The sequence below is a fragment of the Daphnia carinata genome, chromosome 9 (genome assembly GCF_022539665.2).
Source record: "Daphnia carinata strain CSIRO-1 chromosome 9, CSIRO_AGI_Dcar_HiC_V3, whole genome shotgun sequence".
Classification (NCBI taxonomy): Eukaryota; Metazoa; Arthropoda; class Branchiopoda; order Diplostraca; family Daphniidae; genus Daphnia; species Daphnia carinata.
Window position 1 is genome coordinate 8,539,996 of NC_081339.1, and position 19,902 is coordinate 8,559,897.

General features: G+C 39.5%; 4 protein-coding genes across 6 annotated transcripts; 2 read left to right on the forward strand and 2 right to left on the reverse strand.

Moving 5' to 3' along the window:
- The first annotated feature begins 98 nt into the window (after nucleotides 1-98).
- LOC130700692 (serine/arginine repetitive matrix protein 2-like) lies at nucleotides 99-3,412 on the forward strand. Of its 3 annotated transcripts, none has more exons than XM_057522674.2 (8): nucleotides 99-354; nucleotides 439-815; nucleotides 878-1,091; nucleotides 1,166-1,807; nucleotides 1,933-2,387; nucleotides 2,461-2,713; nucleotides 2,791-3,034; nucleotides 3,098-3,412. In XM_057522674.2, the coding sequence occupies exons 1-8, from the start codon at nucleotides 240-242 to the stop codon at nucleotides 3,213-3,215; spliced, it is 2,418 nt and encodes an 805-aa protein (XP_057378657.1). In that variant the 5' UTR covers nucleotides 99-239; the 3' UTR covers nucleotides 3,216-3,412. The 3 variants fall into 3 exon arrangements, with proteins under 3 accessions (XP_057378657.1, XP_057378660.1, XP_057378656.1); XM_057522677.2 differs by having other exon boundaries at nucleotides 442-815; XM_057522673.2 differs by having other exon boundaries at nucleotides 99-815.
- LOC130700701 (kinesin-like protein KIF1A) lies at nucleotides 3,407-8,626 on the reverse strand. Its single transcript, XM_057522689.2, has 20 exons — nucleotides 8,366-8,626; nucleotides 8,146-8,278; nucleotides 7,935-8,038; nucleotides 7,787-7,880; nucleotides 7,631-7,706; nucleotides 7,293-7,433; nucleotides 6,607-6,874; nucleotides 6,480-6,540; nucleotides 6,230-6,403; nucleotides 6,042-6,166; nucleotides 5,801-5,964; nucleotides 5,414-5,715; nucleotides 5,187-5,338; nucleotides 4,962-5,120; nucleotides 4,770-4,853; nucleotides 4,467-4,673; nucleotides 4,262-4,387; nucleotides 4,048-4,199; nucleotides 3,706-3,983; nucleotides 3,407-3,640 (listed from the first exon to the last, which is right to left on the reverse strand). The coding sequence occupies exons 1-20, from the start codon at nucleotides 8,531-8,533 to the stop codon at nucleotides 3,564-3,566; spliced, it is 3,045 nt and encodes a 1,014-aa protein (XP_057378672.1). The 5' UTR covers nucleotides 8,534-8,626; the 3' UTR covers nucleotides 3,407-3,563.
- Nucleotides 8,627-9,609: 983 nt separating this feature from the next.
- Nucleotides 9,610-11,341, forward strand: LOC130700703 (organic solute transporter alpha-like protein 3). Its single transcript, XM_057522691.1, has 9 exons — nucleotides 9,610-9,746; nucleotides 9,815-9,932; nucleotides 10,009-10,116; nucleotides 10,188-10,352; nucleotides 10,416-10,524; nucleotides 10,607-10,694; nucleotides 10,763-10,797; nucleotides 10,866-10,995; nucleotides 11,073-11,341. The coding sequence occupies exons 1-9, from the start codon at nucleotides 9,674-9,676 to the stop codon at nucleotides 11,225-11,227; spliced, it is 981 nt and encodes a 326-aa protein (XP_057378674.1). The 5' UTR covers nucleotides 9,610-9,673; the 3' UTR covers nucleotides 11,228-11,341.
- Nucleotides 11,342-11,440: 99 nt separating this feature from the next.
- On the reverse strand, nucleotides 11,441-18,579 carry LOC130700700 (ATP-binding cassette sub-family C member 4-like). Its single transcript, XM_057522688.2, is given in 26 exon segments — nucleotides 11,441-11,830; nucleotides 11,906-12,016; nucleotides 12,089-12,218; nucleotides 12,281-12,699; nucleotides 12,756-12,883; nucleotides 12,964-13,058; nucleotides 13,124-13,199; nucleotides 13,295-13,525; nucleotides 13,594-13,744; nucleotides 13,816-13,895; nucleotides 13,962-14,296; nucleotides 14,360-14,519; nucleotides 14,599-14,668; nucleotides 14,670-14,801; nucleotides 14,862-15,153; nucleotides 15,214-15,392; nucleotides 15,491-15,694; nucleotides 15,768-15,878; nucleotides 15,938-16,076; nucleotides 16,142-16,298; nucleotides 16,366-16,471; nucleotides 16,528-16,644; nucleotides 16,704-16,911; nucleotides 17,023-17,172; nucleotides 17,688-17,798; nucleotides 18,236-18,579. Coding segments are annotated over 26 exon segments (4,158 nt in total). The 5' UTR covers nucleotides 18,313-18,579; the 3' UTR covers nucleotides 11,441-11,641.
- Nucleotides 18,580-19,902: the final 1,323 nt, after the last annotated feature.

Consider the following 19,902-nt stretch of genomic DNA (forward strand, 5'->3'; position numbering starts at 1 on the left):
TGAAATGGATTAAATTCAAAAATTTTCCAAAATAAAATAATTTTTTGTTGTTAAACAACGTTGCCATTTTCCACGCTTGTTATGGTTCCAATGGCTTGCAGAAGTACAGTGCTGATAATAATTTACTGACTCTAGCCAAGTTATAAGTTTGTCTTAAAGTGTTCAAGTTTGTTTTGAGATATAAAAATATATATAACATACGAGCAACAGGATATTACTTTAAATTTTCCCCTTCTCCGATGTCTTCAAGCAAGAAAAGTCGTGAAGGAGGCAAAAAGCCAAGTGTTTTCGAAAGGTTGGGATCAAAACCGTCATCGTTGACGGAAGATTATTGTAAGCAATGGGCTCATAAAGGTACTTGCTCCTATTCAAATAAGTGTAAATTTCTCGATACGCACAACAGTAAGAACTTTAAACCGGTTACCTCATCTGGAAAAGAAGGCAGGAAAAGAAGTCGTAGCAGGACACCACCTAACCGGAAAGATGTGGCTGGTAATAAACCCAAACCTACAATGAAACAAAGCTCAAAATCTGCTGATAGTGGAGACTGGGAGAAATCACTTGAGCATGAAGACGAAATGGCCTTAGAACGCAAGTTGGAAATGCTGCAGAGAGAACTGGCAAAACAAGAAGAGCAAGAGCATAAAGGCAAAATAAAGAAACCAGTAGCTAAGAAAAGAGAAAGAAGTTCAAGTTCTTCCTCAACTTCAAGCAGCTCTTCTTCAGAAAGTTCTTCAGAATCATCAGGTTCATCTTCAACATCAAGTGCCAGTTCCTCCAGCAGCTCTTCCTCTTCATCAGATTCAGATGGCGAAGTATTCCAAAAATATGGTCATTGAGTACTTGTTTCTGAGGTAAAGATTTTTGTGTTTTTTAGGTGAAGGATAAGAAAATGGGTAAAAAGAAAGTAAGCAGGGTTACCAAAAGAAGTCAAAGTTCTTCTAGTAGAAACCAAGTCGCCAAAGAAAAGGCTAAAGCGAAAGCTAGGAAGATTGCAAAGCTCTCTTCTGCAAGCCAAATTGCCAGAAAAAAGGATTCGTCATACACTTCCAAAAAACAAATTCGGAATACCTCACCTAAACGTCAGCACGGTAAGTTTATGTCTATTAGAAGCGATGATCTCCTGAAATGTTTTAGTATCTGACGGCTCAAAAATCCTTAACAGTTCCGAATTCTGGTGCAAAACATTCACGTGATTCTCCACCCTATTCAGCGATGGTTCGGAGTCGCTCCCCACGTGTCAAAGACCCCGAACCGCTAAGCAGGGAACGAAGGCAGCGCAGAACTCCAGAAACTTCTCCAAGTGAGGCAAAGCGAAAATTGCTCGTTCCAGTGGTTAGACGAAGAGTTGACGATGGCTCGCCTCCGGGAGGTAGATCACGTGAACGCAAAGCTGCAACCAGTACCACCATTTACGACGCTCGCGGAAAAGTTGAGAAACCACGAGACAGATTATTGGAACCAGGATACCTCGTTCGTCCTCGATCACCAGTGTATCGTGAACCATATCCTGTTCGTGATCTCTCCCCGACCGGTTCCTCCTACAGAGAACGACAGCGAGCCGAGCCATACGAACCGCGACGTGTCTATAGTCCACAAGCCTTGTTACCCAAACTTGAACGAAAGGAAGACATTTACGATAGTCGACTTCGGCGGCCTGCCTCTCCCGTCCCAGTCCGTCGCCCAATCGGTGGGAGAACTAAAGATTACAGTGATTACGAACATGAGTGGCCAGTTGTTCCTGAAGCAACAAAAATAAGTGACTGGGATCATCCCGAATTTCGACGACGCAACCGCCCTATCGATGGTTCGCTTTAACACATTATTTTAGAAATTATTATTATTATTATATTTTTTTTTAAAGCTTAGATTATTTATTTATTATATACTATGTTTACTGCCTAAGTCACCCGTTACTCTTTTATTTTAAAGAAATCGGTTGGGGTAGAGCGTTGAGCTCTGCGGAAATGTCATGGAAAAAATCATATTCCCCGCCTCCTGTAAGCAATCATTCGTATCCTGAGCAGATCCATCCTAGTCGGAATACGGCGTGGGATCCTATATCAAAGCTACCTTCTTCGAGAACAGAAGATAATAAAAGAGATCGTGATCGGCGCCTAGGCGCAGATGGCCGTCGTTCACGTGACTCGAATCGTCGGGTTGCAGATCCCGTTGTCAATTGTCAGGTGTCGAAGCCGCTAACACCCGCACCATTACAAGAAGAACGGCGGTCACCAGTTGCAAGTGAACCGTCCCCTGTTACTGCGCCTAAAGTACAAGATGAAACGGAGGAAGCAACGCGGCCTACTTCGTCAGCAGCCGATGCTGAAGAAAACTTCAGTGATTTCAGTGATGACGTTGACGAAATTCTCAATCGTGATCTTCAGGTTTGTAACTCGAGAGCACTTTCTTGAATGATAAAATATTCAATTGCTTATATTTTGATGTTTTCATTCACAGGAAACGGAAAGCGTGAAAACAGAAGAAGCAGCGCCAGTGGACACGGAATTAGAGCCCATAAAAACTCCAGTCGAAACTGAATTGAGCGTAAGCGTCGAACCTGTTGTTCAGCTGTCCGACGCTCAGCCTTCGCCAAAAATTGTGTCACCTGTTGCCTCAGCCATTGAGAGCCGTAGCACGGACGAAGATTTGCTCGGTGGAATGGATATAGAGCAAATCTCTGACGAAGAACTAGAGGATGATGCGAGAAGCGGTAATTTGCGTTATATTATTTGGAGTTAAGCTGAATTGTTTTTGGTTTGTTCCTTATGTTCTCAAATTCATTTTTAGTACCAATCGATGCCCTTGAAGTGGACTGGACAAGTCTAGCTTGTAAACGGGAGAAAAAAGCAGATTCTGGAACTGTCAGAGCACGTCAGCGTTGGCAGAGCAAAGCAGTGTTCGCCCGCTTAGGTATCGCTTCCAGTGAAGGGCAGTCACCAACGTCTGAAACTGTGACGGACAAAAAACCCTTATTCGACTACTCATCACTCTTTCGACGTGCGCTGTGCGCTCGAATGGACCTTGCCTTCAGGTGAGTTACAGTTTTATTTAGTTCTATGATGAATCAATAAATAAATTGTGTTCCATTTTGCAGAAGACGACTGTGCAATTTACCTGTGCGCGAGCTAGTGATCGAATACTGCGATGACGATTTGAGCTTATATAAAGCATCCGTGGATTTATTTTTGAAGGACCGCGTGTTAGCTAACTAGATTAGCTTAATACGAGCAAAATTTAAAAGGTCGCCTTTGTTTTACGTCAAATGCCATATCGTGTCATAGGCAAAGGAACTGGAAATTGTACATATTTTCATTTTTCCTGTTCATTCTCTATGTCTTTGTTGTTTAAATGCCTGTCGTTTATATAATAAAGAAGTATTGTCTCTTGTCTGTAGCAAGTGTAAATGCCATTCGAATGTTCTTCAGTGATGATAATCTGGTTTGACATTTTGTACTGCATAACTTCACAGAAATATCTTAATTTAAATCGGGATAAAACAAGGATTTTTCACACAGTGGATTTTCCCATGTTTCTAATGGTCTGTCAAGAATGCCTTGGCCTTATGATATGGTACAGACGCTGCTTCGATGTTCTTTTTGACGATTTGTTCCACTCCACTCTACCCATTCGTCACCATCTATGAGCGATGATGTTAAAGAACATTAAACTGAGTTGCATAATAGCAGTGATCAAGTCTAGTACCTTCTCCGGCTTGCAGCTGTTGAACAATGTCACGAGCCTCTTCTGAGTTGTTAACATTAAGCATTGCATCAAGCAATGTAGTTGGAATGCTTTGCTGTCCGATGAGAAGACAGTGCTCGGTCATTTGTCGAACAAAATCCAAGCGCTGTTCAAGTCGAATTTGTTTGTGTTTTAATAGCTGTAGCTCCGATATCAATTCTTGCTTCCTCCCATGTACCGTTTCGAAAACGCCTCCGAAACTGTTTGCCGCAGGAGTTTGAACCAGTAATTCACCCTTTCTGATCAACGTACATTTGATTATTTTTATAATTAAGAGCAAAACGTAATTTTCGGACTTATCACCGAGTAAAATTTTTGTGATCTGCTACACCGCGGAGTTGCCTGGTGTTCAGGGGATTGGACATTGGACGTGGTTGGTTAACAGGATCTGGGTTAATGATATGCCTACCAAGAACTTCCACTACTACGGAACCATGATTCAAATATTCCACAAACTAGTAAACGAAAATCTCAGAAGATCTTATCAGATGTTGTTAATAACTAACCAGAAACTAACCTCTCGTGTAGCGGGTTCAAAGCGTAAAATTCGGCTGTGATTAAATTTCACGTTCGTAGAATATGGATACATTTCCGTTTTGCTCTCAACTTTATCATCGTAAAATCTGTACTTGCAGTGGATATCCTGTTTGTTCACCGAAATTTCTTGAATGATTTACATGTTTTGAAATGATTTTTTTTGCAATTAATTAAGAGCTACTAACTCTGAATTTAGGAGGTAGGTTGTGACAACTAATTATGTTGAACTTAAAAAAAAGATTTTTTCCAATCAGTTGGTCTGAAGAACTAAGTAAATCTTTTTCTTGGAGCTCATGTCCATGACGGTCAGCACAAGGAATCAAAGCAAGTTTTATAAACCCAATCTTACTTCCGCGCAAGTCAGCCACAGGTATATGCTCTTGTAGCTCCACCTGAAATTTAATTAATACTTCAAAATTGATTTTCAAATACATATTTGAGTTGCTTTTACTGCTAGTTATGTCAACTAAGGGGATTTTCGTATTTACCAAGTAAGCTAGTGACTGCAGGAATATTCGAGCCATCCCTATTATTACTACAGCATCGGATGGTTCAGAAAATGGATCGCGTTCCTATTCGCACCAAAGAAACAGATGAGAAGAGAGTTGAAACAGAAAGATCACATGAAAAGCGCCAACTGATAAAAGAAAAATGTAAACAACAATAGAAAAAAAAAATACATCCGTTATGTGGAGGTCGTCGTTGTCATCTTCTTCTCCATTGATTCCCATTTGATGCTGCCTATACATTTCCTTCATGTAATCGAACCGCGTCAAGAATTTTTCTTTAGACCAAATGTAATCTGTTCCATGGTCTAAATTCTTCATCTTGATGTATATCTATTAAACGCAGACGTTAACAACAAAAAAGTCTTTTTGCATTGATGTTTTTCCTAGAAAACTTACTTGGTTAGGTACCGTTTTTCCACCTGGATCGATGAAGTTCTGCGGTGCAACGAGCACAATCTCGAATTGCACGTGCTTGTTCATTTCAGCGCTGATTCCGTTAGCCTCTTCAACCGACGGCAAAATGGCACTCAATTCTTCCTGCAGTAAATCTGCAATTCCATGTGAATTAGTAATGCTTATAAGCGTGGTATGTTATATGATCGTTGTGAAAGCGATATGCCTACCTTGATTGTCTGAAAAGCTAGAAAATATTGTTGAACCTGATTTGCTAGCCATTTCATGCAAAACGAAATCATAGTTAATCATGGGACTATCGGAGACACCGGCTTCTGTTTCTAATGCTGGATGGCGAAAGAGCCACATTTGAGTAGCTCCGAAAACCAGACGATCGTTCGGATGGAGAACCGTTTCCATTTGAGGCTCAATTGGCATTCCGTTAACTAAAACTCTGCCATCAAATGTCAGTGGACGAAGCGTAACTTCGTTGTTCTCGTGAACGGAAATTTCAGCGTGATTCTCCTTCATCCTAGCGTAGGAAAGTAACGAACAGTGAAAGAAGCACAACTATAATCTCAAAGGATTATCTAATATGAACGGAGACGGAGAATTACCCCGGACCGATCATTTCGATAGTCGACCTGCCAGCTTGCGTTTTCCCGATTAATGTGATGCCTTTATTCAAATAATGGATCCATCGTCCATTCAGCAAAGGATCCATGTTGATATTCTGTAGATGAGGCCCATTGCGTTCGTTATTACCTTGACTTTCAATCGACTTAAAGAGACGTAAATTTTGTTTGTTAATTTCTGTGCCTTGATTTGTTCTAACGAGTACCAAGCCAATTATCGTACCGCATCTGTTGCAACATGTTTTAACTCCTTATGCAGAGGAGATTTTATCAATTGTATTTCACGTTCATTTTCCGATAACTGAGCTCGAATCTCATTTTCCCACTTCTTTCTGGCCTCTTTCATGGCTGTTGATTACAATTGTAAATGAAAAAAAAAAACATTTCAGTAAAACAGTTTGGCTGCCTTACCTTGCGGATTGGTTTGGCGACCGTTTACTATTGTTTTCAACCATTGAGGATCAATGTTACCACGGGTTAAAACGGCTTTCAACCGCTGGTTTTCGCCCTCCAAATCGCGAACAATTTTTTCGGTTGGATTTTTATTAATTGTAGGCCGCGTCCGGATTTGCTTCGCTCGATCGGCTAATTATTAAAAAAAAAATAATTGTAGAAAATCAACGTGTCTGCATCATTAATCAATCTAGACTGGATATATTGCCATAACGTAATGTTGACAACGTCTCTTCGTAATGGATATCAGCGGGACTGATGGATGCCAACTAAAGTTAAAAGCATCTGATTTTTAATAAAATATTTGCAATCCAATTTGACATCAAATGGTTTACCATAATCGTTTTGCTATTTCCTCCTAAAGCGTGCATTAGTAACTTTGTGAGCACCGATTCTCGATAGGGAACTCGCGGGCCCTTCTGGCTATTGCTAGGGAAATGTGACGATGATGCAGATGAAGATTCGGCTAATATATGGATTGCATTCCCCAGACTCTGTAACGATTTATTGATGGATACTCCTTCACGAAACCGTTCTCCACTCACGGTCCCACTACCTTCCCCAGCAATCCCGCCGTTATCACCTGTTTTTCTGACGCGCTCGCTAAAATTGGATTATGAATCAGCACCTTTTTAAATACATTGTCATCGTATTTGTATGCTTTGCTCATTTTCACGGCTGTAAAACCCAAATGTGAAGTACATTGGTTTATCTTACACATTATTGGATCTAATAAGAGAAAGGCAATTTGTTCCTTTATTTTAATAGGCTCTACTGATTATGGAACATTTTGAAACTTTTTTTTTATAGCATCCATAATCCAAGCACTATTGTTGCAAATAATACCGGGAGGCTTGACATAAAATAGCGACCTTTGTCATGTAATGTTAAGCTATCCAAATCGTGTACACAAGTTCATTGTAGTTGATAATTTCCAGGACAATAACCTAAAAACTTCACTACAATACACGAATTGGCACTAAGTAAATACTATAGACAAAGCATAAAATTTTTCACTAACCTGCCAGCTAAATCAACAATGTTGACAACAGATGTGGTAGTCATTTCGCCACCATTAATCGTCCCCTTCTGGACGAGACGAATGGTAACAATCATGTGCGAACGGCTGCTGGTAGTGTTCATATTGGTCGCTACCACAGTCCTTGAACAATTCATTCTCATTTTATTATATCGTAATAAAGCATTCGGGTATTGTAAACTATGTCTCAAGGGTATGCGAGCAATAAGGTCTCATAGCTGATAACAGTTATGTTAAACAATGCATTCAAAAGGAGAGTCTACACAAATCTTTATCAAGTACTAACATGAACAATCTGAAAAAAACAAACAGGTACTAACCGATTAAGCGTTCCCTGTCCGAGAAGACGTTCGATATCTGAATAATTCGACACTTGGAAATCTGACAAACCATCCGCTGAACAAAAAAAAAATGTAATTAATGTTCTCTTTGTGAATTAAAAAAATATGATGATGTACAATAAATCGATGTCGTACCGTAAAAGCCTTTTTTTGGATGTTCACGCACTTTAAGTCCTCTGCCGTTTTTTAATGTGGTCAGCAGGTCGTATACAACTTCGTTGTATATTTCCTTCTCATATAAATTTTTTTAAATCAGGGTAATAAAAAAAAAATTGTGTCTTACCAGCATAGAGAGACGAACTTCGAACTGGGCAGTATTGGTTGGCGAAATGTATGTTTTTTCTTCTATGATACGGAAAACTTGATGACAGAATTGTGGAATAATACCTACATGTTTGTGTTTTATAAATGCTCACATCAAAAACCAGTATATACTAGCACCTAAAACTAAGGATTAACGTGTAACAAAAGTTTTTAAGGCATTTTATAACCACCTTGATTAGGGCCGTACCCAATAACTGAATAGGATTTTCCCGAACCTGTCTGACCGTACGAAAACAGCGTCGTGTTGTAACCTTCAAAAGTGTCAGCCAACATTACCCGTCCAAGATCGGCAAATAAGCGCTCCTTTATCAGCAAGTAAATACCCAAACAAAAAATAAAAAACACATTAACTACCGAAGTGAAATAAATTTGGCTTTATTTAATGCGCACTTGATCGCAGTAACTATCGCCACGAGGATGTTTGGGATCAGGAACGTTCCTACCGCTAACCGGGTCTTGTTTAAACCCGTCAAATGACCAGTAAGAATAATCGAAAGTGAAACTCTTACGGTCTGTTTGATCTGCCGGATGAGTCAAAACCGTTTGGGCTCCATCCATGTTGATGATACGTTTACATCCCCTATTCACTTCTCGTTGACTGTGCAAAACATATTGAGTTAAGGTTTTTCAAAATTAAACGGCAATGACAAAGAGAAAAGATGCATTAGAAATTTAAGTTTTGAAAGGATATGAATGGTCGAACACGAACTGCGACCCGGAGGCGATCTTTGGACTCTGACATCCTTCTTGCCTAGACAGAAAAAGACTAACGCTACAAACTAGAAAAATGACCATTGGAACTGACTCATATTAATCAACCTCGCAACCGTCCTACGCATGAAAATTTCCAGTTTTACCGACGGATGTCCTATTTCTTTTCAGTCTTTTTCATATTTGCGTACGTATGTTTTGTTTTTTGCCTACTAGTAACCATGGTAATAGAACAGAGGGAGGTGAATGAGTTTTTTCCATCCCCACTATATCATAGAAGCGCAAAAGTACTATACTTACATTCTATGATCGATTTGTTGGTTGCAACACCTTTTTGTCCTCCGTGTTCTTTGTCGGAATATCATAAATTATTCAACCGTTCATTGACGTTTATTTTCAAGCAATGTAATAAACGATGTTGACATATGCTGTTCCCGTTCCAAGTTCAACCTTCTCGGCTTAATACAAAGTGCGTGCATGGTTCAATAAAAAAAAAAAAAAGGATACTGAAATAAATACAACAATTTGCAAGACGGCCAGGGCAACAGTCACAGCTCCGTTGTTGCCGACCGCGTTATTGTAGCTAATAAAACGTTTTTATGGGACTATTATGGCGCAGGAAACTGCATATTTCCATCATGACAATTAAGCGTGATACAAAAAATTCAACAGTTTCTTTTGTCCTTTTTTTACGACATGCGCGATAGCGCTTACTTTGTGTATATTTGAGCACAAATCTACAAGGCGAAAGGTCGGCAGACAAAAGAACAATTGTGCCGTTTTAATTACAGAGAATTAAGAGATTATATTAAGATTAGTTTGTAGCCGAGATGTTGCATTTTTTCTTTACACAGATGCCTAGTAAGACGAGGTGTGATATAAAGACATGACGACATTGAAGTCGTTCACTGTTGTCCCCGAGTTTTGCAACGAGAAGGCAACCATTTACGCTGCAAGAAAAAAAGAAAAACAAAACCAGCAAACGCAATGCCATTCAATTGCTCGTACTTCTTGCAAAACGACATCGAGGAACCGGTAGCACTATTTGAATACCTAGAAGGTAAGCTACATTTTAGCCGTAGGCTTTGCCCAATTTAAACGGTAAAACTGACTCAAATATCTTGGTAGCCCTAGGAACGTTTGGCGCGGCTTTCGCTATTTTTGGCATAATCTCCACTGCAACCGTTACGGCCATCTTTGTTCTAAGCATTTTCCATGTTGTCAGAAAACACCCATCGCAATGGAGGTATGTCCTATTTCAAATCCCAACAGTTGTTGCGCCATTTTTTCCCGTTAACCTAACACATACCGAAATGTTTTAGACGTCTCGTGACCTGGATTGTTTCAATGCCTATGATTGTGTCTATCCTCTCTTTGGTGACATTCCTCGTACCTGGAGCCGCCATATTGTGCGATACTGTCAAACAATCGTAAGAATTTCGCGATAACATTGGGTTAATTCTTTGTTCTACAACTGTTTCTCGCTCACGTGCCATCACAGGTATTTGCCTTTTGTGTTAATGCACTTTATCGACCTGTCATTGCTGATAGAGGGTGGTCATCGGGATACTGTTCAGGATCTAAAAGACAAGGACATTCCAATCAATTTTTGCCGACCACCTTGGTGCTGTGTTGGCCTCTGCTACCGCAACGTAAACTATAATAAGTAAAGCGAAATTTCAATGACAATTTCAATGGAAACACGTTTTCATTAATTTGCTAATAACAGGAAAAATTTACGGATCATGAAAAGTTTGGTATACCAGACACCATTGTTTCAATTGCTTATTAATCTATTGATGGCCGTTTTGGAAGCAGCTGGCGTCCTCCACAGAGTGGTAAGCTCAAACGCAACTGAGTTTGTTCATGTTTACAAATTGTATTTTTTGGGGTGACTTGCTAATTTGTTTCTAAAATTAGATCCGCAACAATGCCTTTGCCACCCTCGGAATAATCAACATAACATTTTTCACAATCGGAATGTACGGTTACAACGTCTTAACAACTGGCTTGCCTAAAATTCAAATGTCCAATTCATTATTACATCATATTAATTCTTTTGCCTTTCCAATTCAGGTTTTGCCCAGATATCAGAATGGAGAAATTATCCCGTAAGCAAAATAACTAGAAATTCATCGAATAACATTATAATGATATCATTTTTAAAACAAACCAACAGCTGAAAGCCAGAGTACTATTTGTATGCGTAGTATTGTTGAAAGTTCAAACGCTTATTTTACTGCTCCTGGGAGTCGGTGGAACAATTCCTTGTGTTGAACCTTATATTTCTCCAGTTATCATGAGAAAATGTAAGTAGCTCATTTTTCAAATCTTAAAATTTTTAAACATGGACTGATCGATCATTGTATGATGTTTCATGTTTCAGCGATTGAATCAGCCCTTTGTTTGGTCGAAGCTTTGATATTCAGCGTAATTTTCTACCCTGTATTCCGAGTTGTGGACAGTAGCGCCAGTCGGCTAGGATTGCATACAAGTCCTACCACAACTTCCGTGGTTTCCATGGACGATGTTCAAGCCTAAAATTACCCGAAGTTTCGGCAATGTACAGTATACATATTTAAAAACGACGGATTTCATAATAACACAAAACTGATTTATGTTGTACGTATCTAATCAAGTATAAACTGATGTAAAAACAGCTTTCTATTTGCAACAAGAAAAATACATTGTTGGCATTACACACAGAATCTTTCAAATGAATTGCGTGTTAAACTATAATGACGAGATGTATAATCACGACGATAGGGAAACAGGGTGGTAGGTGTGACAAACGAGTTTAAGAAATGCGGCTGGCCGTTTCTTACACAAGAAAAGGGGAAAAACACATGATACACCACGCAAATTCAAAACCGATCTTAATTGTATTTAGATATATTTTCCATTATGCATTCATCATAAACAACAGAACGGCAGTATTCAAGGATACAAAATTTTCTAGGAAGACTTTGATAACAAGTGTACGTCACAATTTTCAATTTTCAATTTTTCCGTTTCAAAATCTGATTCATCTAACCCTTGTTCTTGAGAAGCTTTCGGACATAACTGATGACGGATGGTATTCCCATTCGTTTCCATAGTCAAATCCGTTTTGTTTTTAACCCCACCGCGCCTTTGTTCAGCAGCCTGTAGAATGAATAAACGAAATCGCCAAGGTAATTTTCAGTTCAGTTCAGAATTTAAGGGCTTAAATCATTTTACCTGTTTGGCCAATTCAGTTAATTGAGTAGCCACTATAGGTCCAGTTTGTTCTACTAAGCTATAGAACATGCTTTTAGGATTTTCCAGTAAAACAGCGGGCTCACCAAATTCCTTAAACGTTATGAATTCAGCAAATAAATATTTAGAAAGTAAGGCAGTAGTGATTCTTAAATGTGTCTTTACCTTTAAATAGCCAGCATCAAGTAACATAATCCTGTCAGAATCCATGATTGTATTCAAACGATGGGCAATCGTCAAGACAGTACAATCTCGGAACCTCTCTCGAATCGTGAGCTGGATCAAGGAATCAGTTCTACGCGAAAACAGTAAGAATGGTGAGTTAAAACGTTCGCTTGTAATTTTTAAACGTCTTACTTTTGATCGACGTTTGCTGTGGCTTCGTCCAATACAAGGATGCGATTCTGTCTAAGAATGGCTCGTGCCAAACAGATGAGTTGCCTTTGACCAACGGAAAAATTAGCTCCTCCTTCAGTCATATTTGCTTCTAAGCCGGCGGATAGATCCTTAACCGTCTCCTTCAGTTTTGCGCCTTCAAGAGCGTTCCAGAGGGCATCGTCGCTGTAAAGTCCAAAGGGATCCAAATTTTTCCTAAGCGAACCCGAAAACAAAACGGGATCTTGTGGAATGATGGCTATCTTCGATCGTAAATCATGAAGACCGATCGATTTGCTGTCGACACCATCGATTATGATGCGACCATCTGGCTCCGCCAATCTAAACAAAGCTGCAATAAGTGACGATTTACCAGCTCCCGTTCGACCAACGATGCCAATCTAAGAAATTTGATAATAAAAATTGTTGTCGAATGTTCAAAGTTTCAGGATAAAACCTTCTCATTTGCTCTAATTAAACACGTGATGTTTTTCAAAACGGGTTGGTCAGCTTCAATATAACGAAGAGACATTCCATCAAATTGGATTGCCCCGCTCAGTGGCCACGTGTCTGGAGGTTTCTTTCCTTTAGGTGCAAAAAAACAAAACAAAATATGGTTAGAAACTTGAATTTATGAGCAAGTGCAGAATGAAATTTGAATCCACCTGGGGCCGAATCTAGGGGTGCTTCTGAGGGCAATCTGCTATAGTCAATAACACGTTCAACGGACGTCATCTGGTTTTCCACTTCTGCTGATTGTCTATAATTCATTTACAATCGGCATCAATCATTCATTTTTTTCGAACGATCAAAATTTAATTTTACCTTACACCCCACTGGAACATACCCGTCAAGGCCATTGCGGATGATATCGCAAGTCCGGCTTCACTTCCCGTCATCGCTAGATGGACAAATAACGCAACAAAGATAAATTAATCAAACGGCTAAGCTTTTCTAAGGATAACTGAAACTAAGCCCAAAAATTGATTAACATACAATCACGGAGTGCTAAGCAGGCGTAGGTAACACAGCCAACGTAGATGACGCAAATCCAATCCAGCCAAATGCCAAACCATCGAGTGGTCGACAAAAACATGTACCAAGCAGAGCTGTGAACATCTTGACACTCATCAAAGATATTTTGGAAGATCCCTTCACACTGATGGGCTCTTAAGGTGGTTAACCCAACCAAGGATGAGGACAAGTGGGTAAACACAGGACTCCGAGCTGTAAATTAATAATTGGGTTTATCATAAAATCAAGAGCGGAAAACATATCGTAGCACAGTAACTCACTCGTAGCTTCAAGACGTTTCACATCGCGAGCTGTTTTCAAATAGAACTGCCGAAGATTGACAAAAATAATTGAAAGAAATAGGATTGGCAATAATAGCCAAGGGTTGACCAGGCCAACCAGGAACAGGATACCAACAGCAGTCAGAGCAATCTAAACAAATTGAAATACACAAAAAAAGTGAAGTCTAATTTCATTAAATCAAAAATTGAAACAAATTTTACAGTAATAACGTCGAAGAACGCAGAAGGTAACATCTCGTCTACGCATCCGATATCTTTGGCAAAACGATTCAAAACACGTCCTAAAACGATAATAATGATTGTAGTATGAAACTTTACGGAAAAACAATGAAGGATGTGACTCATACCGACTGGATTTTGATCGAAGAAGAGCAGAGGTGTGCGGATAACTGACTGGAACATGCGATTGTGTAAGTTGATCGACGAGATCATGCACATCATGAAGTAATGGATGGTGCGAATCAACGAGAAGATGAAAACACAAATAATGAGGATGGTAAAAACGTATATGCCCGTGTACGTGTCGGGATCCTTCCACCATGCACCGGAAAAAATGGCAATTTCTTCCGTGACAGAAGAGACGTTAAAGAAACCATTTTCAGTAACAGATACGTATGTTGAGTTTTCCGATATATTTCTGTTCGCAGCACGTTGTTCTTCGGCATTTGTCCATAAGGTCAGCCTTAGCAATCATAAAAATCATTACATGCAATTCAATAGTTAAATTTCGATTTACTAGACTAACCAATAATCAGATCCACTGAAAAGAACTTGAGTGAAGACGCAAGTGATGGTAATTGTGAGCAGTGACAAGCAGCTGCCACCCGACCGAAAATATTCCCAATAGACTTTAGCAGACACACTGCCAGAGGAGCGAGTTTCTTCCGCAAACGTTGGTTTCTCCTCTTTTTTCTAAACCGAATAAAAATTTTATTGCTTCTTATAATGTAATTAAGTGAAAGCCAGACCTCTTTCACTGAAGACCTTGATGCGACAGATCCCACACGCTGCCGTATTGAGTTCGAAATAGACCCACACCTTGAAATCGAACTGTCGATCTCACATTCGGAGAAAGACCGCGTCAGATTATCTTCCTCTAGTTCTGGCTCTTCTTCTTCTATTGTTTTCGCAATATCGAAGCCACTATTACTAATTTCTTTGTAGGATCCCATCGCTTCCACACGACCCTACGTCACAAAAAAATCCTAATTATACCACAGTGAAAATAAAAATTCATTTTAGCTTACCGCTTTGATGATGACAATCTGGTCAACATCTTTTAAATATTGAAGCTGATGGGTTACCAGAACGCGGATTTTGTCACGTAAGTACCCATTAATTGCTTTATCGAACAAATGACGTCCTACGTGGGTGTCGACAGCGCTAAGTGGGTCGTCCATTAAGTAAATATCGGCATCAACGTAAAGGGATCGGGCAAGATTAACTCGCGCCTTCTGACCGCCACTGAGCGAGACACCCCGTTCGCCCACCGCGGTCTGATCACCGTTAGGAAAGAGGCTAAAATCCTTATCCAATGCACTAGTCAATGTAAGAACATATTATGATAATTGAAATAAAAGTAGGATGACACAAGAATACCAGGCTTTGATCACTTTTTTGTAGCGTTTGAGATCATACTCCAATCCACACAAGATATTCTGACGAACCGTTCCAGAGAAGATCCAAGATTCTTGAGAAGCGTAAGCGACCTTCCCCGCAACTCGACAGGTTCCCGTTGACGGAGAAAGCTCACCCAAGAGGACATTCAACAGCGAGCTCTGTTAAATTATCAGGTAAATTAAAAAGAATAAACGAATGAATGAGTTCCTAGGATAAAGCAGTGCGTGATTTTAATGATTTTATTTTAATGACTTACTTTTCCAGAGCCAACTTGACCGACAACGGCAAAAACTTGGCCAGGACGGACATTGAAAGAGATATCAGTTAAAGTGTTATCCTCTTTATCCCCTGCCGCGGGCCATTTGACTGTTAATTGATTTAATTCAATCAGACATTCGGATATCGCTGGGCGCACTTTTGCCTCAGCATTTTTTTCAACTTCATCCAACAATAAGAAATTCTGCATTGAAGTGTGCGAAATGATTATCTGTTAAGTAAGTAATTTACTCAGATGAATTGTGAATGAAAAATACTTCGATACGCTTAGTAGATACTCTAGCTTCCGCTGCCATAGTTATGGCACCCGGGAAAAATAGCGTCATTATAAGGCGGATATTATTGAAAAGGGAAACGGTAACAAAAACCTATTGAAAATATTTGATAAATTAAGAACGTACAAAGTAAAAAAATAGTTACTGTATACCTTTTGAGCTGTTAAATGGTTACCAGTAAAGATAAAAACTAAGAACGTCAAAAAAATAATCAGTTTTGACGAAGTAAAGAAGAGACTCATATTTAGTGCGCGGAAATAATTTGTCCGCCGAATAACGTTGATTTCTTTCCTAAAGAGGAAAAAAAATGAAAATCAGAAAAAAAATCTAACACTTTTTAAATGTCTTCATCATACCGGCGGCACTTTGCAATCAATTTGGCAAAAGGTTTCTCCCATGTGTACATTTTTATAACTCTCATGGCCGAAATAATCTCGTTCATTGTACGGATTCTTTCATTAGTTCGTTTTGCAGTTTCCAGTCGGAGCTTTGAGAAAACTTTACCCATCCAACCTGATTACATAAAACGAAATATAATTTTCTTGCCACTATCGTGGTATGTGCAGTTCCTGATTTATACTTTGCAAAGGGACGAAGAGGATCAATACGGCAAGGCCGACCAAGCACGAAGGTCCGATGACGTGTAGCAAAATAACCATACTAATTAGTGTCTGTAGCGGCCCGACCTAATGAAATGCAAAAGTTGTAATTTACATGTTCAAACTGATATATTCGTCCTTACCCAAAGATAATGAAGAAAGATGACTGAAAAATCGTAGCGATTGACGTCATTGGACATGATGTTGACCATTTGACCAATCGTTGTTTGTCCTAGAGCCTTTTGGCTGAGCAGCAGGCACTTTGAAATGAATTGAATTATAGGTTTTCATGGACGATTGAAATGAATAGATCAAAAACCTTTTTATAAACAAGAGAACACGCTGCAACTCTGATTTGCATTCCGGTATGCTGACAGGAGAAGAAATAAGGGTGATGCGTGAAGGTATAAAGACCGGAGCCCAACATTACTCCAGTCGCATAAAGGTAAGCTTGCGTGGTGGATATTGTCTTGTTTTCACTGCCAAAGTAGTGGACTAATTGGCCCAGACAAAGGGGTTGGCCAATCCTAGATTGTTTAGGATTTAAATTTTTTTTTAACATTTAGTTGAAGCACATCCTAGTACTTGCCGATTTCAAATGACTAGGCTAAAAAAAATTATCCATCGAAGATGCATACTTAAAAACACATTCTTCCAGAAACGCTAGAAGGCCCACCAATAGGAATTTGAGTCCAAATGTCCGAACCAAAGCTTTCGTAAGGCTAGGCTTGGTTTTCTTCTGTTTGTTAGCATCTCGTTTACATTTAGCTATTTGGTTGTCCCACTCCCTGCAGAGACAAAAGAGACGAAAAAAAAAGGAAAAATTAATTGTAAGTCAAGTATTGCTAAATCAACTTAAATTATGCTGGTAGGGTCCACGAGAAAATTCTGCGGTGGTTAAATTTTAATAATTTTGAATTCAGCATTTACAGTCGTGATGGAAATGTAAAACCACAATATAAATTACTATCCACGACAAAGTAGTATGTGCATGCATAAGTAAAACATATGTAACTAACACTAAACGTATATTAGTTTCTAAGTCCTGGAGCAAAGCCGGTTCGCATGCAATTTCATATTCAGGATGCAAACTTGACGACGTTTGAATCTAACCTTTATTATTACAATGGTAAGGGAACGAAGGGCGGTGTCTACACATTGTTACAACAAAAGTAAGAAACAAGTTTATAACGGAATAATTCCTGTTTTGCGATAATAATAGATTTTAAAATCCCATGCAGTCGCGTGACAGAGCGCTGTTTTTTTTTATGGCAATCCGTTAACTTGCATTATTTCAGCTTACCTTTGCAATTTCCGTCCAAGTTCCTCGGAATTGTCTCCTGGCATAACATCATACAGGTCGTTCACTTCAAGATCTTTCTTTGCTCCAACACTCATAAAGGGGTTCACCCACCTTAAAAAGGAAAATCAAATTAACTACTTGATTTCTAATTAATCCTGCGGTTGGAGAATGATTGAGACAAATTGTTTGCGCAGCATTTGTAAGGAATATGATTAGTCTTTCTAAATTAGTCTTCTAGTAAAAAGAAATGTACATTTTCGGACTCTGAGAATTAACTGCAGATTCATTTTGTTCAGGACCCGTTATTAACATGTTTTGCAAAATTAAGGTCCACAAGAAACGAAGAATATGATTATATACATAGTTAATAAGCAACAAACGCACTGCGGCTGTACTCAAAAATGCAGACGCATTGCCGCGCTTTTGCTGTTGCCATGACAGCAGGCGTACACAAAAAGTCACGTGTCTGGCATTATCGATCCGACCGCAATCAGCTGATTGCAACGAAATTCTTCGAAATACTATGATCTTGTTCTCTAAGTACTCACCAGAACACAAGGGCAGAAAGAAAGTTGGAGTTAAGTCTAGGATTTGGCTTCGGCGTCTTGTTTTTGTTCACCTCCATGGCTCAAAATGGATAGGGTAGCCTTGACGATTGCGTAACTGCTTGAGGGCAGACCTGGTGTAACAAAATAGGCCTTTGGACAAACACACGTTCCTTTGCTTCACACGCTATTAAGCTTTGCTGTTGAGTCGTGGGCAACTTCCAAAGCCATCGAATGAACTTTGGATGAGCACGGTTTCCAATATACTGTACACCACAAATCGTGACTGCGTGGCAACCTGAGACCGAAAATCTCAGACACAAACAGCCGACAACCTTCTCTCTTGGCAGCTGCCCTGACTTGACTGAGCTTCGGAGCTGCCTCTGCCGTAGACTACCCCTATTCCTCGATTCCGTTCCCCCCATTTTTCAGCCTCAAGAATTTCTTGCTCTCTCTTCCTCCTTTTTTTTTACACGATGCCGTAATGGCCGGCGTCGGATACAAACATTAAAAGTGCAACTTGCTGCAGATATTACATAATCATGTTTGCATTGTGTGACTAGTAATATGCAATTCGATCGTCTCGCCATAGGCCCTGACGTTTTCACTTTGTTATGGTTTTAAAAAAGCACGTTCTTTGAAATTTGCACGATTGAGCAGTAAGTAACAAAACGGCGGGCTACCCATAACATGAAATCGAAAATGTAACGAGTGTGCTTGCACGAAGATTCTCAATGTCGCTTTGCGACGAAGATTTCTTGACAAATACGCATAAAGAGGCGTCTGCATTGATAGGTTTCTCGGGATATTGATAATTGGAAACAGAAGCTTCCTGGGATGCACTGAGATATGGAAATATTAGATTAGCATACTACTTAATGTGATGCATTTTCTGTTCAGACCACTCCATCGTCAATTTCATCTTAGCATCAAACAAAACAAAAATTCCATTTTCATAAGCAATTCAAAAACCCACACGAAGGCCATTTCATGACAAGGCATTTTTTTTTACCCACCATGACTATGCATTTTCGTGATCGCCTTTCGTCTGCTTTCAATCGTAAACGTCAATAATTCTAATTTCAAAACGAGTATCCAAGGGGAGGAAATGAAGTGTTAAACAATGTGTTCAATGGTGTCAGACTGCCTACGACTTCTTTACTTGCACCCGTCAATTGTCGTGGTCGTTTGGCAGACGACGTAATGCATTGTGCACGAATGGTCAATGATGCAAGTTTGCACAAGTTGCGGCACTTTCTGTTACTAGACAAGAGTTTCAAGACCAGCACTGCACCAGCGATTGCTTATTCATGAACACCACCAGCGCTAATGCAAAATACTTTTCAGCTAGGCACGATATTTTCGGGACTGAAAAATGGTGAAACGTTCCAATCAATTTCAAGGAATTCGGACTTTGCTTCGTGCGTTCTAGAATTGCGCCATTTATACATTTCTGCCCGTCACAAGTGTGAGATGATTTTGTTAAAAATCGCTATGCAGCTAGGATCCGAAAAAGATTGTGCAATGCAAATTAATGGAATATACGCTTAAATGGCAACTGCGTTGCCTCTATTTAATGAAGACACAAATCATCTTCGAAACAAAAATGAAGTTCACTTGCATATTTTATTCACTTTTTAAAAAATTTACGAAAAATGTGTGAATGGAAT

Coding starts and splice junctions, on each gene's coding strand:
- LOC130700692 (XM_057522673.2), top strand. CDS start 240: ATGTCTTCAAGCAAGAAAAGTCGTGAAGGAGGCAAAAAGCCAAGTGTT. Junction 1,808..1,932: donor ACGCAACCGCCCTATCGATG/GTTCGCTTTAAC, acceptor TTTATTTTAAAG/AAATCGGTTGGGGTAGAGCG. Junction 2,388..2,460: donor TTCTCAATCGTGATCTTCAG/GTTTGTAACTCG, acceptor TTTCATTCACAG/GAAACGGAAAGCGTGAAAAC.
- LOC130700701 (XM_057522689.2), bottom strand. CDS start 8,533: ATGGATGGAGCCCAAACGGTTTTGACTCATCCGGCAGATCAAACAGAC. Junction 7,434..7,630: donor GGACAGGGAACGCTTAATCG/GTTAGTACCTGT, acceptor GAATTGTTCAAG/GACTGTGGTAGCGACCAATA. Junction 4,200..4,261: donor TTGAACCCGCTACACGAGAG/GTTAGTTTCTGG, acceptor TTCGTTTACTAG/TTTGTGGAATATTTGAATCA.
- LOC130700703 (XM_057522691.1), top strand. CDS start 9,674: ATGCCATTCAATTGCTCGTACTTCTTGCAAAACGACATCGAGGAACCG. Junction 10,117..10,187: donor TGCGATACTGTCAAACAATC/GTAAGAATTTCG, acceptor GTGCCATCACAG/GTATTTGCCTTTTGTGTTAA. Junction 10,353..10,415: donor CGCAACGTAAACTATAATAA/GTAAAGCGAAAT, acceptor TGCTAATAACAG/GAAAAATTTACGGATCATGA.